At 59.3% G+C, this 17004-nt stretch overlaps 6 protein-coding genes across 6 annotated transcripts; 4 read left to right on the forward strand and 2 right to left on the reverse strand.

Annotated features, from left to right (window-relative positions):
• Window positions 1-236: 236 nt before the first annotated feature.
• BKCO1_4800039 (gpi transamidase component gpi16) lies at window positions 237-2194 on the forward strand (the record flags this gene model as incomplete). The annotated part of the gene is made up of 4 exons (XM_020276478.1): window positions 237-601; window positions 655-1058; window positions 1109-1402; window positions 1455-2194. The coding sequence occupies 4 exons, from the start codon at window positions 237-239 to the stop codon at window positions 2192-2194; spliced, it is 1803 nt and encodes a 600-aa protein (XP_020127673.1).
• A 373-nt stretch (window positions 2195-2567) lies between these two features.
• BKCO1_4800040 (male sterility protein) lies at window positions 2568-6279 on the reverse strand (the record flags this gene model as incomplete). The annotated part of the gene is made up of 5 exons (XM_020276480.1): window positions 2568-3029; window positions 3131-3892; window positions 3975-5028; window positions 5126-5979; window positions 6049-6279. The coding sequence occupies 5 exons, from the start codon at window positions 6277-6279 to the stop codon at window positions 2568-2570; spliced, it is 3363 nt and encodes a 1120-aa protein (XP_020127723.1).
• A 505-nt stretch (window positions 6280-6784) lies between these two features.
• Window positions 6785-8487, forward strand: BKCO1_4800041 (high-affinity glucose transporter; the record flags this gene model as incomplete). The annotated part of the gene is made up of 4 exons (XM_020276481.1): window positions 6785-6885; window positions 6934-7475; window positions 7536-7922; window positions 7979-8487. The coding sequence occupies 4 exons, from the start codon at window positions 6785-6787 to the stop codon at window positions 8485-8487; spliced, it is 1539 nt and encodes a 512-aa protein (XP_020127722.1).
• Window positions 8488-9256: 769 nt separating this feature from the next.
• Window positions 9257-11624, forward strand: BKCO1_4800042 (uncharacterized protein; the record flags this gene model as incomplete). Its single annotated transcript, XM_020276482.1, has 2 exons — window positions 9257-9335; window positions 9385-11624. 2 exons carry the CDS (start codon window positions 9257-9259, stop codon window positions 11622-11624), a joined length of 2319 nt encoding a protein of 772 aa, XP_020127721.1.
• A 764-nt stretch (window positions 11625-12388) lies between these two features.
• BKCO1_4800043 (uncharacterized protein) lies at window positions 12389-14819 on the forward strand (the record flags this gene model as incomplete). Its single annotated transcript, XM_020276483.1, has 3 exons — window positions 12389-13365; window positions 13421-14102; window positions 14214-14819. The coding sequence occupies 3 exons, from the start codon at window positions 12389-12391 to the stop codon at window positions 14817-14819; spliced, it is 2265 nt and encodes a 754-aa protein (XP_020127720.1).
• A 397-nt stretch (window positions 14820-15216) lies between these two features.
• On the reverse strand, window positions 15217-16366 carry BKCO1_4800044 (uncharacterized protein; the record flags this gene model as incomplete). Its single annotated transcript, XM_020276484.1, has 3 exons — window positions 15217-15513; window positions 15580-16089; window positions 16145-16366. 3 exons carry the CDS (start codon window positions 16364-16366, stop codon window positions 15217-15219), a joined length of 1029 nt encoding a protein of 342 aa, XP_020127727.1.
• Between the last annotated feature and the right edge of the window lie 638 nt (window positions 16367-17004).

The following is a 17004-nucleotide window of genomic DNA, read 5'->3' on the forward strand; positions in this document are numbered from 1 at the left end:
GGCAAAGCAGTCGGTGGCGCAGGAGTGGATGCAGCAATGGGGATTGGGGCTGAGAGGTGGTGTTGATCGAGTGATAGGTGATAAAGCTGGAACGCGCGCGCGACGGATTTCTCGTTTCCCGACCGCGGCCCCGTTGCGTCGATCGACCGGGGTGGGTGCGCTGCAGCGCGTCACACCCGCCAGACAGCTGCTTCCGCTCTCACCTCCACGCAGCTGTCCACGGCTGGAGAGCCGCAATGTCCCTCGCACGCGCCCTCTTCGGCCTCTTGTCGCTCTTTTTGCTGTTGTCAAATGCCAATGCCGACGGGGCCGACTACCACGAGCGCCTTCTGCTGCGCCCTCTTCCGCAGAACCAGCTTCTGGCCTCCTTCAACTTCCGCAGCAACGCCTCTGCTTCGTCTTTCGAGCACCAGAACTTCCGCTTCTTCCCTCGCTCGCTGGGCCAGATCCTGCAGCATGCTCATACCAAAGAGCTGCACCTCCGCTTCAGCCTAGGCCGCTGGGATGCCGAGCAATGGGGAGCCCGACCACAGAACGGAGCGCGTGAGGGCGGAACCGGTGTCGAGCTGTGGGCCTGGGTAGATGCAGAGACGGAGGAGCAGTGAGTGCTGTGTTGGTCCCGATAGTGCGCGCCGATTGCTCACTCATTACAAGGGCGAATGCACGCTGGCTGACGCTGGCAAACGCTCTCTCCGGCCTCTTCTGCGCCTCCCTCAACTTCATTGATGCCACCAAGACCATCCGTCCTGTCCAGTCTTTCCCTCCGGAGCGCTATCCGCCAGTCGAGTCTCTCGAGAACCTTCACCTACTCCACGGAACCCTCCCGCACGAGGTAGTCTGCACCGAGAACTTGACACCTTTCCTGAAAATGCTGCCGTGCAAGGGGAAATCCGGCATCTCGAGCCTTCTGGACGGCCACAAGCTCTTTGATGCGTCGTGGCAGACCATGTCTATCGACGTGCGTCCTGTCTGTCCCGACGACGGCAGTGAGTGCGTCTTGGAAATGGAGCAGGTTGTGGACATGGTCTTGGATATCGACCGGTCGAAACGTCCGAAGAGTGCGTATTGAAACGTCTGCTTCAATGCCTCACTTATTTACCTTTTGCAGATTTACCCATTCCCAAGCCCAAGCCCATCGAGGAGATCCCGTGTGACGAAGATAAGCCCTATCCCCGGCATGACTCCTGCTTTCCTCTCGCATCTACCTCGGAGCGGGCATGGAGCTTCAACGAGGTCTTCGGACGGCCAATTAAAGGCGCATGTCCTTTGACGGCTGACGGGCCAGCTTCCGAGACTGTGTGTATCAACGTGCAGCCGGAGCGTGAGATCAAAGTGGAAACCTCTGCAAAGTACAAAGAATCCAAGTACGAGGATGGCTTATTAAGGTGCTACGAACTGCCTAGTATGTTTCCATGCAATGATTCCTGCTTTTCGGGTGGCTGACGGAAAATCAGCGGGTGCGGATTTCGATCTGGTGCTTCCCGAACAGACGGTGGAATCCAGCATTCCTCTGGCTCAGCCGCCCTTGTATGCGGCTCGCTCAATCACCGGCTATGGCCAAGAGCGTGGCGGTCTGCAGACTGTCTTGACAAACCCATCGAAGACTTCCTCGGTCGACCTGATCTACCTCGAATCTCTTCCGTGGTTTATGAGAACTTACGTGCACACTCTTCGCGCATTTGTCACTTCCGGAAACTCGAAAGTGGAATGCCCGGAGTGCATCAAGGAGATCTTCTACAGGCCAGGAGTTGACCGAGGCCGAGGCACTCACCTTGAGCTGATACTCACAGTCCCAGCCAACTCAACATTGACCTTGACGTATGATTTTGAGAAGGCAATCCTGCGCTACACGGAATACCCACCAGATGCGAATCGCGGCTTCGATGTGGCGCCAGCCGTCATCCGCCTCCTCGATCACGCAGCAGACTCGGACTCGAAGGGTGTTTACCTGCGCACGACAAGCCTGCTCCTTCCTCTACCGACGCCGGACTTCAGCATGCCATACAATGTCATCATTCTCACCAGTACAGTCATCGCTTTAGGATTTGGCAGTGTTTTCAACATCCTGGTCAGGAGGTTCGTCGGAGCGAATGAGGTGGCCGCGTGGCAAGGAGGCGGCTTGAAGGGTGCCATTGCTGGCAAGATCCAGCGTTTGAAGGCCAAGTTCCAAGCAAAAGGATCCAAGGCAGAGTAAATCGTATCCGTCCTTGTATTTCTTAGCCATCGGTCTCCTTCCTGGTCACTCTTCAAGCGTGTATGATAAGCCCCCGCATCCTTGCTTCAAGTTTGTTCTGTAGCGTCACTCGAATGTCTCTTTAGCCTGCGCACTTGAGAAGGGCTGAACTGCTTCACTCTCCGCCCTGCAGATACATGCTGCCAACTGCCCGCAATGAGCTGCTGCAGTCGTTTGCCTTGGAGGTCCTAGGTTGGACAAACACTGGAGCTTCCTTGTATGAAAGTAAGTGAGTGAATAAAGCCTAACTGCTCAAACACATAGTTCAATTTGGATGTGAGATTTGACGTAGAACTGGCAGACCGGTATGATTCACTGGACGCTCTTCTAACCTTTACCAGGAACTCAGCCACCTCCGCACAACTCTCTCTAGCCACCGGTCCTCCCTCAGGATATCCGCCATACACACTTCTCCGAGTCTTGGCGCTTTTTCAAGCGTCCTCTCAACTTGATACTTCAACTTCTTCTTGCCCGCCGCCTGTTGCCCATACTTGGCCTCCCAGAAGCCCAACAATTTCCGACTCGGATTCTCGCTCACGTCCGGATCGCTGTCGCGCAGTTTCGCGAGCCACGCCTCAGGCGACACGACATCGAACGGCGGAAGCAACCCCGTGCGTTGCAAAGCAGGAATGAAGTCCCTCGTCCAGTGGAACGTCTGCGGGTTGAGGATGTGGTACACCATCGCCGTATCGTCATCGACGACGTCTTGCACACCGCTCCTCTTCTGCCGACATTCCGGCAGCGCAATATCCAAGATCGAAGCCGCCGCAACATCAATCGGGAGCCAAGATGCGTTCTACAAGCCCCAGTCAGCATGCATGCATCCAAAGTCGTACAACGTTACGTCCCCAGGGCAAAAAAAAAAAAAAGAGAGCAAGACAAAAGAGCAAAACCCACCTCATCAAGCCCCGGCAACACCCCCGTCCTCGACGCCCCCCGCACCAGCAGCGGAATCGCCTCCGTCCCATTCCACTCCCCCACCCCGTGCAGGTCCCCCACCAGCTGCCCTATCCGCAACACGCCCGCCCTCATCCCCGTCTGCGCCGCCGCCGCCGCCTCGACAATCTTCTCGCCCACCAGCTTGCTCCGGCCGTATCCCATCTTCTGCGCCGCGGTGAGGGGGCGCGGCACCGCTTCGGGGACGAGCACGACGTCGGCCTCGTCGTCGTCGTCGTTGATGGCGTCGGCGGTGGTAGCGGTGGTGCTACCGGCTGCTGCTGCTGCTGCTGCTTCTGCCAGACCCCCCGTCGACGCCACGCTGCTCGCGAAGAAAAAGGCGGCCGGGCGCGGCGTGCGCACGCGCAGGCACAGCCCGTCGATCAGGCCGTGCAGGGCCTGCAGGTGCGGCCGGAAGGCGCGGACGGGCAGCGTGAAGTTGACGGGCCACGCGGCGTGGATGACGCAGGTGAGGCGCGCGTGGAGGGCGGGGAGGAGCTCTGTGGGGAGGTTGAGGTCGGTGGTGGGGACGGCGGTGAGCTTGGAGGAGAGGAGGGGGGAAGGGGTTGGGAGGCCGCGGGATGAGAGGGAGGCGAGGATGCGGGAGTGGGCGGTGGAGGCGGAGGGCGCGCGGGCGAGGGCGTAGACGTGCGTGGTCGAGGGTCGGGAGAGGAGGAGGGAGAGGATGTGCGCGCCTAGGCCGCCGGTGGCGCCGGTGAGGAGCTGGGCGGCGTTGGGGTGTCAGTCAGCGGGATGGGTTTTTGGTGCTGGGCAGAGGGGACGGGAGGTGTGGGTTTCTACTTACCACGACGTCGCCGTCGGGTGTGGGGGCGTCGCCGGGGACGTGTGGGGTGAATGCTGAGAACTCTTGCACGAGCTGTTGCATGGCCAGGAGCTCGTCCTCGTCGCTCTGCTCCAGGAGTTCTCCCGTTCGGAGACCGTAAAGGTGTCTCGCCAACGTCTTTACGTTGCCTTTCTCGTACACGACGTTCTGGCTCAACTCGTCGCGTCTCGCGCCCAGATCGATAGTCTTCCTGATCAAACTCCACATGCGCATCGTCTGCAGGCTGTCCACACCAGCAGCAAAGATGTCCGCCTCAGCACTCTGCAACCGCGCCCCAAGCTCAACATCGAACTTCTCCATCAACCACTCCTCCAACTCATCCACCCCCAAACCGAGCCGCGGCCCAGCGTCCTCCTCCCCCTCTCTCCCACTCTGCTCAAACCTCGCATACGCCGCGTCAATAACATCCGCAAACTCATCATACACCCTCTGCCTCACCGCCGTCCCCTTATCCGTCCTCGGCCACTCCGTCCCCCTCTCCATCACCACCACCAGCTCCCTCGGCACCCTAGCAAACGACTCGGCCCCCTCATTCGCCTCGCACACATCCCCCCAAACCGCCTCCACAAACTCCTCCGCCCCCATCGCCCCCGCCTCCCCCTCCTCCGCCCCCCTAAACACCAACAACCCCGGCACCGCCCTCCCCGCCCCAAACACGACGCACTCCCCCACCAGCTTATTCCGCCGCACGCGCCCCTCCATCGGCAGCGGCAGCACCTTCTCGCCGTTCGTCAGCGCCAGCCGGTCGTCGAGCCGCGTGAGGTAGCGCCACCACGCGGGCTCGGTCGGGTGCCGCGTGAAGAGGTCGCGCGTGCGGTACGAGCCCGGCGCCGGGTCGTCGCTGTTGGTCGGCCCGCGCGAGGGCAGCGATGCGAGCGCTACGCATTCGTAGACGCCGGGCGAGATTTCGTCCATGTGGACGTGTGGAGAGATGTGGGGTGGCAGGCGGAGGTAGGACCATGCCTTGTCGGTGGCGAAGGGGCGGAGGGACGACATTATGGCGCCGGTTTCGGAGCTGTGTGTGTTGGTGTGACGGACATGGTGGAGGGAGGGAGGGAGTGGTGCGAGGTATTGGGAAGGGAGGGGGGGATAGACAAGTAGAGAGCACTCACGACCCATAATTCGCGACCAGCCGCACCCCCCTCGCGACCAACGCGTCGCCCACCTCCCGCGGACACGCGCTCCCCGCAAACATGACCACCTCCGCGAGCATCAGCGCCTCGACGCCCTCCTCCCGCTCCGCCAGCAGTCCCAGCACGTACGGCACCGCCGTCACCAGCGCCGGCTCCGCGGCGCGCATCGCCCGCACCAGGTTCGCGCACGTCGCCGCCCGCGCGTGGTTCGCGAAGTACATGGCCGCGCCCCGGTGCACGCACCGGAACAGCTCCATCAGCCCGTGCGAGTGGAACAGCGGCGACGCGCAAAAGGCGCGCAGGCCGAGCCCTTTGCTGAAGTTGGCGAGCAGCGCTCGGTGCGTGAGCGCGATCGGCTTCGGGAAGCCGGTGCTGCCGCTGGAGTGGATTATCCACCCGGTTTTGAGCGCGGGGTCGTGGGTGCCGCCGCCGGCGCCGGCGGCGGTTGAGGAGGGGGTGGGGGCGGCGGGGTGGATGGTGGTGGTGGCAGGAGAAGATGGTGGAGTGCGGTAGTCGCCGCCGGTGATGGGGCGGATGGACGTGAAGGGCTGCTGCTGTTGCTGCTGCTGCGTAGATGTTGGGGTGGCCGAGGCGATGGCGGCCGGGAGCTCGGCGCGGATCTCGGGCACAGTGTGCTGGTATTCCGGGGCTGTGATCATGGTGCTGCAGTTTGACATGGCGAGGAGGCGCGCGTGGGCGGCTGGGGTCAGACGCGGAGAGAGGAATAGGAGGGCCCAGCCGAGACGACTGACGGCGAGGATGGTGATGATGACGTCGAAGCTTGATGGCGCCAGGAGTGCGACCACTGGGGCATCACTGGCGGATTTCGGGTCCTACGTGTGGTGTCAGTGTATGCACTTATTTGTCACTTGACCTTGACGGTGGGGGCAATGCAAAGTTACCGCTGGTTCCAGGCCCAGGCTCCTGTATTTCGCAGCTGCCGCATCTGCATACCTGTCGAGACGTTTGGCTGTATACTCCTCAAAGTCATCAACGTCCGTATTGGGGTATGCCACGAGCACTGGATCATCGGGGCGAGAGGCCTGCGCTCGGATGAGCTCGTCGATGGTGGATGGAGCAGGCACGGCGGTAGCCGTGGGTGGAGTAACTGTGGCTGTGACCGTCGCAGACATGGTGAGCAGATTGATGAGAGCAGCAATACTTTAGAATTTAGATCTCCGGTTTGTTCAGGCGGGAACGCGGTTTTGAAGAGTCCAGACAAGCTTTGCGGGTTCTTTTCCGGTGCCGCGTGGGGGTCGGAACGGATCAAGACTTTCTCACACCCATTGGCTCGGCAATGACGATAACGCGTGGGGGAGGCGTCGAGGATCCGACGCTCTCCGCTCAAAAGCTTGACATGAACGCGGGGAACCTGGGGTTTGTGGAACGGAGTGCGGCATCTTTGCCCTTTGGATAATAGTGAAGTGGGGACTGCATGGGGACTACACCAGTCGGCATCACTTGTGATGCTGACAGAAGGCAGGACAATAAGGGTGTCCCCAGGACATGCATGCTATTTATCCTCCAGTCTTGTATGAGTGGGTACTTGAGGCGGCCCGCATGACAAGCTTCCGCAAGAGATGGATTCTCTTCGTCCTGCTTTTGTTGTCCCTCCATACAGCCAAATCTTCGTCGAAAATGTCACCTACCGCAGTCACGGGCCGCCGCAGCACAACCAGAGGCCACCATGGCAACTCTTTCCGTTCCGTCATGATCGCGCTGGCTATCAGTCTCGCAGGGTAAGACAAACGAATGACAACACTTGATAGGCTGTTGACAGTGTTCAGTCTACTGTACGGTCTTGACACGGGCATCATCGCGACGACTATTGCGCAGTCTACATTCAAGAGATACATGTACGGTCCTTCCCTGGAAAACGCCTCTGTCAATGGCGGGATTGTTTCAGGGTACTATGCCGGCAGCGCGCTCGGTAGTGCAGTCGCTTCATGGAGCATGGACGCCATCAGTCGACGTTGGAGTCTGCTGCTTGGCTCCACGGTCAGTGTTATTGGAGCTGCCGTCCAGGCCGGGGCCGTGGATCCTGCCATGATGATCGTGGGTCGCGCACTCTCTGGTTTCTCAACAGGCATGGTGTACTCGGTTGCACCAGTATACCTTTCCGAGATGTCACCACCAGAGAACCGAGCATTCTTGGTTGGAATGAAAGGTCTGATGAACACCTTGGGCGCCTTCGTGGCCAACTGGATTGGATATGCCGGCAGCTTTGGGCATGGGTCTGTACAGTGGCGAGTTCCACTGGCTATGCAGGCTCCACCAGCCATGTTGCTCATGGCCTTGACATTCATGTTGCCATACTCACCGCGTTGGCGTAAGTGCCTTTTTCTTCATCATGGTCTCGTGCCATCACTAACGCGGTTCGATTCGGCAGTTATTCAGCACGAGCGTCATGAAGACGCCATCAAGATCCTCCGATATCTCCATATCCATCGCGGCGAAGATTGGATTGCAACAGAATACACGACCATGCAGAGCCAGATTGCATTCGAGTCGGAAACTCGCCGCAGAAGCAGCTACCGGGAGCTCTTCACGAGACGATACATCCGTAGAACACTGCTTGGCTGTCTTATCGTCAACATGACAAAGCTGTCGGGCTCGAACATCATTCAGAGCTACCAAAGCGTCATGTACAATGCGCTTGGGTTCGAGGGTCAGACGGTCTTACTCATTACCGGCCTGTATGGGTTCATGGCAGTGATTGGCCAGATTCTGAGCCTCTTCACCCTCTCCGACTTTTGGCCCAGGAAACGGACAGTCAGTAAGTGACGCACCTCCTCGTCCTCCTTTTTCCAAGTGAAACTGAGCCCGCCGCAGTCACTGGCCATTTCGTGCTCGCTGCATGCCTGGCTATCTTGACGGCCCTGAGCAAGTTCTACCCAGACTCGCATAACCCGGACGGGTCGCGTGCCGGAGTCGCTCTCATCTTTCTCTACGCCTTCTTCTACTCGTACTTCTTCAACACCGTCAACTGGGTGCTGGTTGCGGAGATCTTCCCCTTGCATCTGCGCGCCCGCGGCAACGGTTTCGCCGTCTTTACGCAGGCCGTTACTGCCATTTGGCTCACGTACTCGGCCAGCATCGCCTTCGACAAGATTTCGTGGAAGTTTTATTTCGTCTTCATTGGTTGCAATATCTTCGCCTTGACTGCGTACTGGCTTTTCCTTCCCGAGACGAACCAGATGACCCTGGAACAGGTGGCTGCTGCGTTTGGAGACGAGGTTGCGGTGGATAGGAAGGAGGTGTCGAAGAGTAGTGACGCCGCTGTTGCTCATGTGGAGCATGTGGAAGAGGAGAGGGAGGGGGAGGGGAACACCAAGGTTTAACGAATCACCATGTATTTGCTTGTCCTTCCGCTGCCCTTGTTCGTGTACGACTAGCTGGAATGTCATGCACCACAAGTTTACTGTCAAGGCGCAGCACGGATCGAGTCTTTTTCAGCGGTGAATATGTCCACCCCACGTAATCTGTATTGACTCTTGTGGCGAGGAATCCTCATTGCCAGGTGTGATGATCGCTATCGTGTCAGCTATCGTTACTTGAGCGACGAAAGTCTTTTGGTAGCCAAGCAAAAGCTGTCGTGGCTCTGACTGTACGCGTATCTGCTTGCAATCCACAATAACCGCTGGTGGCTTGCATAAGTTGCGAATAGCAGGACTTCTCAGGGGGCTCACCTTTCTGCATGTGGATGATTGAGGAAAATGGTTAGCATAGGGGCCGAAAAGTGCTATCTCAAGTGTTTTATTGGTCAGCCTTGTAGACACCCGCAGGATTTCGGCCCCAGCCAAGGAGAATCACGGGGGCCTTATAATGCGCTACATGTGTTAGTGCGGCGGCTATCCCGCTCCGAGCGAACCTTTCAGCTGTCGGAGAGGAATGTCTCGGACCATGTTTGCCGGCAGAGAAGGCAACTGTAAGACTGATTTAACTTTAATCCCAACGAGGTCTTCCTCACGCTTTTACCTGCTTCCGCTCTCATCCCCGACCTGTCCTTTACTTGAACTTGTTTGTGTATTCGCTCGTTTCACAGCATACAACATGTCGCGCATTCTTTTTTGCTTGTGTCTGCTTGTCGCGTATGCGTTGGCTGTGACAATGGAACCCATCCAGACGGATATCATCGACATGGCGTTCCTGAAAAACCGACGATTCGGTGGATTCGTGCCTTCTAACGGTGGGTGGTCTTTGAGTAGCCTTTGCTCGGGTTTCTGACCTGTGATCAGCGTATTATTTCATGAATACGACCACTGCAAGCCCCGCAACTGCAACGGTCGTTCCGGATCCAACCTGCCTATCGAATTGTTCCTTCGCTGCGAGGAAAGCAGTCCCTTGGGTATGGAAGAAGATAAAACCAACCGCTACAATCACCCATGCCGTCGTATACCACATCGTCAACAATCGCACCAATACCACCTCGTTATCGACTTCGTACCTTGCACAGAACGGAACGGACACGTATAGCCCACCCATGACGAACTCTGCCGGAACAAAGGTCGTGGAGATTACCTTGGTTGCACCAAGTGAAACCGGTGTCACTTCTGTAGCCACCGTCACCTATCCTAGTATCTTCACATCCTACAACTCTGGCTACAGATGGTGGGGCGTCCTGCCGACTACCACTGCTGGCGGCCAATCGGTTTGTTCCTGGGTGCCTTGGTGGGTATCCAGCACCGCTCTCAACACTACTACAACTGTACCGATTTATACCACGATGCCGAATGGCGCAGTTACAAGGTCCTCGATCGCATCGCTTGCCCCAGTATCTTTCGCAACTATGGCCGTGGGCGACTTTGTCACCTACACGTCTATCAACCACTTTGGTGAGCAACCAGAGCCTGATCCTGAGGACCCTGAGGGACTGTGGTATGTGCCTGTTCGAGATGTAGAGAAACAAGAGTTAGGCGTACCTTCAAACATCGAGGATGCTGCGGTACAGCAATGCTTCCACGATGAATACTACGATGCCGCTCTTGTTGGAGAACTGGGGCCTAAGGAGTTGAGCACGGCGCTATTCCTGACACTCACGGAGACCATACACGAGGGCGTCTCAGATCCTCCCGAGGCTTCCATACCCTCCATGGTAGAAGTTACAATGGAACCTCCCGTGCCCGACATCATCACTTCAGAAGTCAAAACCACGGCGGTCGGGACAGTTCTCCCGGGAAGCACTACGAAACCTGCACCATCTCCAACCCAGTCAAATCCGGCCGCTACCGAGACCATTCCGGTCGCATCAGAGGGAGGGGAAGTTGCAGACAATACTGCACTTCCTGTAGAAGACGGCCAAACTCCTTCCACGACGCCTGCAAAAGCTTCTCCAACCGCCATCATCATCGGCGATGCAACCGTCTCGCGCAACTCCAACTCGGAGCTTCTCATCGGCACCCAAATTCTGCAACCTGGCATACCAGTCACGCTCGATTCGGCCAAAGACTCCGATGGCAATCTCTCCCCAGTAACCGTAATCCTCGAAACCAGCGGAGGAGAAACTCTCCTCGCCGTTGGAGACACCATCACCACCATCCCCCCTGCAGCCCCTCCACAACCCTCAGACGCCAACACTGTCATCACAGCCGGCGACCAAACCCTGTCTTTCAACCCCTCCGCCAACAACATTGTCCTCCCCGACGGCCGCACACTCTCCCCCGGCTCCACCATCACCCTCCCTGGTTCCAACCCGAGCAGCGTCAACAAAGGCGACGACGACCAGCCCCTAACCATCGCCCTCCTCCCACCCGCCACCACCACCAACAACGACAACGACGACACCACACCCAGCGACCCCCGCCGGCTAGTCATCAACGGCATCACAACCACCCTTCCCGTTCCCTTTCCCGCCGCCTCCATTTCCAATCCAACCCCCTCAACAGTCATCGCAGTCGCAGCAGGCGCGACCTACTCCCTCACCCTCCTCCTCCTCGGCCCCGACCCATCCGCCCGCCCCACCGTCGCCGCCATCCTCTCCGACGGCCGCACCCTGTCTCCCGGCGCCGACGCAACTTCGCCCGTGGCGCTCCTCGTCGACACGGACGCTCGCGGCTCCCCGACGGCGACGCGCTTGGTCGTCGGGACTGCGGTTGCGGTGCTTGGTCCGGCTGTCACCGTTGCTGCTGCTTCTGCTGCTGCAGAGGGGGGCGCTGGGAGGACGGGCGTGGGTGGGGGTTGGGAGAGCGATGTTGTTTCTGTTGAGGGGAGTGGGACTGGGACTGGGATGGCTACGGCGAGGGAAGTGACGACGACGACGATGGCGATGACGACGTCGGGTGGTGGTGGTGGGCTTGGAGATGCGGTGTGGGAGGGATTGGGAGGGACGAGGAGTGGCGCGGCGGATGCGGCGGCGACTGCATCGGGGGATGGGGAGCGAAAGGGTGGTGCGGAGAGGGTGAGGGGAGGAGGGGGCGATGGTGTGCAGGTGTTTGGTCTTGTGGCGGCTTTGGGTGTGGCGGTGCGGATGTGGCTTTAGTTTCGGAGGGTGTGGTGGCTTCTTGCGTTTCATTCAGGGCGTTATCACTTTATTTCTGCTTCATGTATAGACAAGGTGGCTGCATTTCCCTGGGGGATAATATGCGGAAAGAGGAGTGGTGAAGTCCTTTTTGGCGCTTTGGACTTTCCTTGGTTCCGAATTCATGTCATTTCCTAGTTCTAGCGTCAGGAAAGTGATTTGGTTTGAGCTTGGAAACACCAAACACGAGCCTAAAATAGATGTTGCGGGTTTGGAAAAGATCAGAGTGGGGGCGGAAGCGTGCATTGGCTGACATGCAGTTACACATGGCTCAGCTGTACACAAGCTGAGAGTCAATTCTCGCGAGACACAGCGTCACACAATCGAGAGCCATGGATGCGATAGGCAGCTCTGATCATAATGCCGCCCCAAATAGAATTTACAGAAAATTTGGTGTTATACACCCTTATCACTTGGGGGCCGTTTATCCTGGAGGTGCCACCGATCGGGAAAAACACCCCCGCATGTTGAGCTTATTCGTCATTCATAATTCTCCTTGCAGGTCTCACTGCATATGGTCGCGTTTTTGACCCACAATCGCCTTCAGCCTGAGCCCAAAGGCACCAGACGGTTTCGCAACAGTTCAGTGCAGCCAAGGGGTATCTGCCTCGTGTGCTGTTACTAAAAATGGGCCAAATTTGTGTGGATAAGAGGAAGCCTCTGCTCGAGCGGCAAGCTTTCAGTGTGGTCAGCAAGGCGTATACTCTCAACTATCACATAGCGAAATGAGTACGGCTACAGACTCTGCATCGACCTTGTTCGATGTCTACTGCGGTGTCTGGACCAACTGGTCCAGAGGGCGTGTCCTCGGCGCCACCCTCACACTCAGCCGCGACGACGGCAACCTGCTCATCGCCTTCATCGCATTCTTCATTACCATTGTGGGCACCCGGTTATGGAGGATTCTCTGCTTTGCATTTCACTCGGCCTTTTCATCGGACACGCCGAGAGACGCACTTCACCACCAGCGACAAGCGCTCCTCCGAAACTCGGGGACAGCGCTATCAGGACTCATCACTCTGACCGAACTGCTCTGGGCATGGCGCCGTAGCGCCAAAAACCTTTACATTCGCATCCTGCCCATCATGGCTTGCACGGCGCTGTTTGCATGCGCCTTCACCGTTGCGAGCGGCTTTTCGTCCAGAGTCACGACATCCGTCGGCAACGAAGTGCTGCTTTCGGGAGCCAACTGCAAGGTGGAGAACACTTCACTGGTTCTGTCTGCCGAGGACCGCGAACTCTTGTTCGAGCCGTATGATGCCAGAAACGTCGGAGCGGCATCCGACTATGCGCAGCAGTGCTACTCCGCCTCGACCACCGGCTCGCTGGAATGCAGCACCTACATCAAGAAGCGGCTGAAAACCTCGGCCGTGACAAACGCAAGCTGCCCGTTCCAGCCAGGCACCTGCCGCAGCGAGAACTCGGCTCTGCTTCTCGATACGGGCCTTCTTGACAGTAACGACGACTTCGGCCTCAACGCCCCTTCCGACCAGCGCTTCCAATACCGGCGCGTGCTTCACTGCGCACCGCTGGCCACCGAAGGCCTCAAGAGCCAATACAACCTCTCCTCGGACCGATCCTTCACCCGCTACCACTTCGGCCCCACCAGCGCCCACAACTTCACCTACGAGTACTCCAACGACGCCATCTGGGAATCCAAGCGCCTCAAAAGCACCAACGCCGTCCGGGACTACACCATCGGGTAAGCAGCCATTCCGGCCCAGCCCAGCCCTTTTCCAATCTCACACCTCCCTCAGTGTCCTCCAAGCCTCCTTCAGCAACGGCACCCTCTCCCAGACCTCAGACTGGACCCCGTCCCCCTCCCTCGCCGCCCCCCACCCCAACGCCGACATCCTCCTCTTCTTCCTCTCCGCCAACGCCATCGTCTTCGCCCAAAACACGACCGACGACTGGTACCGCGCGACCCACATCGCCGGCCGCATCCACCGCGGCGACGGCGACTCCATCTCCGTCTTCGCCCAAGACGAGCCCGCGTCGCCGCTCGGCTGCGTCCAGCAGGAGCAGCTGTGCAACCCGCACGCCGGGCGCTGCACGCCGCTGGCCGGGAGCGACGCCGTGTACGACGTCGCCGCGTCGTCGCTGTTCGGCGACGACCAGGACCGCGTCGACGCCTTCACGTGGGCGTTCGAGGGCGGCCTCGAGACGGCGCTGCTGCACCTCGTCGTGCGCATGCTGGCGACGCGCTCGCTGCAGTCGAAATACAGCCTCACCAACGGCATGCAGGGCCCCGTCGCCGCGAACCAGTGGCAGCTCGACGTCCAGGCCTGGCACGACACGGTGCTCGCGGTCGTGCAGGAGGCTTTCGTCGCGACGGCGCGCGGGCCGGCGGCGGCGGCTGTCGACGCGGGCGTGGAGGAGGAGGAGGAGATGTTTGCGGGGCCGGACACGCGCGCTGCGAGGGGGTTGTGTGCGAATCAGGTCGGTCATCAATCGTGGCTGCTGCCACTTTTCTCCCTCTCTCCCTCCCTCCCTTTTGTTTTTCTCTCAGAGGACGTAGCGCCACTGACACCAACAACAAACACCAAACAGAAAATCCGCAGCACAGCCTTCGTCTCCTTCAACCTCCTCGGCCTGACCCTCATCCTCTCCCTCGGCGCCCTCGTCATCCTCGTCTCCGCCGTCCTCGAGCCGCTCGTCGGCTGCGTTCAACGTCGCCGGCACTGCGGGAAAACCAGGTCCGGCGGCGGCGGCGGTGGCGGCGGCGGCGGTGGTGGTGACTCCTCGGCCCTGTACGCCCGCCTCGAGTGGAGCGCCACCGAGACGCTGCAGCTGCAGCGGCTCGCCCACGAGGAGTTGGGCTTCGGCGGGAAGTGGACGCGCGGCGCCGAGGCGGTGCCGGTGGCGGAGGGGGATGAGGTGTTGGCGGTGTTGGATTTGAGGGAGGTGGGGCATCCGAGGTTGTTGGGGAGGGGTGATGATGGTGGTGGTGGTGAAGGGGATGGTTTGGATGGGGGGAGAGGAGAGGAAAAGGTGGACGGGGGGAAGGCGGGTGGTGAGCGGCGGGGGGAGGGGATGAGGGTGACTGTTGTGCGGCAGGGGACGGACTCGACGTCGTTTTCGGATGCGTCCCGGGAGTCGGCTTTGGGGAGGATGAGTGATGTCTCTCCGATTGGGGCGGGGGAGAGGGAAGTGTAGGCTTGGAGTGTGATTGAAGACTGGAGTTCACGGCTTCAGGCATCCAGCTCTGATGGCCGTGGCCCAGGGGTCGACATGATATGATTTCTGTAGAAATATTCCAGGTATCGAAGCTGCCGTTTAGCACATGACATAGTGTGATGAGCTCATCCCCCTCACTTAAACTCCAAAAAACCCAGCCGCTCACCACCACCACCTCGCACCTACTCCACCACCCTCACCACCACACCCAACCGGTCCATCTCCCCCTCCCCCAACTGCACCAAAGCCTCCCAATCCGCATCCCCGGAGCCTCCCGCCAGCGGCAGCCTCGCCCCTCCACGCCAGAGCAACACAACCACCGACCCCTCGCCCACCCCCCACAGCTTGCTTACCCACTACGAAGCGCGCGTCGACGTTAACGGCGGACGGGGAGGTATTCCCTCGCGTAATTCACGAACTGAGGATTGGGCGCCTCCCCAAAAAGCGAGCGCATGTCCGGGCTGACCGCTTTCCAAGAAAGCCCATCGCTCTCCCTCGCGTAGAAGATCTCAAAGTCTTCCCTATGCCCTTGGCGGAGAACCACGCCGACCGCCAGCGATGAATCCTCGAGAACCGTCCACGCCAAGTTTCCCACGTCGACACCCCAGCCCTGGGAAGACTTGTAGGCGAATGAGAGGACATTGGCGTCATTAGCGTGGAAAACGTGAATCGTCTACGATGGATCAGCTGCTAGGTCTTGCTCGGTGATGGGTGGGAACTGGGAAGTGGACTATCGTACCCCGGACGACGGAATGACTGCAGCCATGGGCGTGCCGACCTTGGCCTTGAACAGCGGCTTGCTCAGGCTCCACGCGCCATCCGTCCTGGAGGCCTCGTAGACGAAGCCATCATCGCACTGGAAGTAGACGTGCGCCGCGCCATTCTTCCAGACGGCCGCGAGGCCCGTCCCGTCGACGACGTGCGTCGACGGCGGCACGGGGAGGCGGCCGCCGGCATTCCACTCTCCGCGTTCCACCTTGACCTGCGCCTGCAGGCCGAGGCTTGTGTCCTGATAGACGACGAGGTGCTGCAGCCGGCCCGTCCCCTCGGCGCCGGGCCCGTCGCCCGACTCGTGCAGCCGGCCGATGACGGAGGCGAGCTTCGAGCTGCTGGGCGCCTGCACGCGGCTCATGGTCAGCGCGCCGTCGAACCACTCCCGCCGGCCCTCGGCGAACTGGTCCGGTGTCCCGTCGCAGCACGTCTCCTTCACGTGGTCGCCAATCATGTAGTAGGTACGAATCCCCCGCACCTGGAAGGCCGGTCAGTCAGGATGACGAGAAAGAGAGAGAAGGGGAGTTACTGACATCAGGAGTGAGCTTGATGGTGAGCATGGCTAGAGGGCTGCGTCGATCCCCGTGGACGACGGCTTTGTCCGCCTGCCCGCCGGACCATTGTCCGTGGTTGTAAAACATCTCTCGAATGCGATGTTCGCTGTCTGTATAGCAGAGGATCAGCCTGTCCTCACCGAGGCTCGTGAGAGCCACCTGTCCATCACTCCGCATGCCAGCCAGCGTGACGAAAGCCATGGTGCAATGAGGAGAGAGCAATTGGAAGAGACAAGGGCCGAAAAGGGTAACAAAAGAATGGGATGCTGGGCCATTCCGGCTGGGCCGTCGGAATCCAGCTTTAAATACAGAGCTGTCTGTCGGTCCGCAGCATCGTGCAGATCAACTTTCCGCTGCCAGCTCAGGTATGATGATGAGTACCGGAGGGCGCTCCGATCTGCACTGTATCTTGCCGATCCCCACGGCGCGTAACCGGAGGGGCCCCACAGCCACGACTGCTGTTTGGTGATGCAGAAAAATAATTTGATGAGGGGCTGTGGAGGGCCGTCAGCCTCGATTCCATGTGTTGGCCACGAACGCTGCTTGGCGGCGGCTGCTACGCCGCTGTGACGAGTGATCGTCGCCCAGAGGTTGGTGGAGACGACAAGCCTAAGAAGATGCGGAGCACAAAACATCTTGTCGAGCTGAACCATCACTGCGCTAATGCGACGCTAACAGGTTATGGAATAAGGGTAATGTCTGCAGTCAACGGACACACCGACGTGTCCACTTTAATGTCCACGTCCAAGCGCACTACACAAAGAGCTGGGTCGACACGGGGAACAGATATATTGTCCCCAACACGCCCTCGGAAATGGGTCGAATTCTCAGATCCAGCC

This window comes from Diplodia corticola, assembly GCF_001883845.1.
Source record: "Diplodia corticola strain CBS 112549 chromosome Unknown scaffold48, whole genome shotgun sequence".
Classification (NCBI taxonomy): Eukaryota; Fungi; Ascomycota; class Dothideomycetes; order Botryosphaeriales; family Botryosphaeriaceae; genus Diplodia; species Diplodia corticola.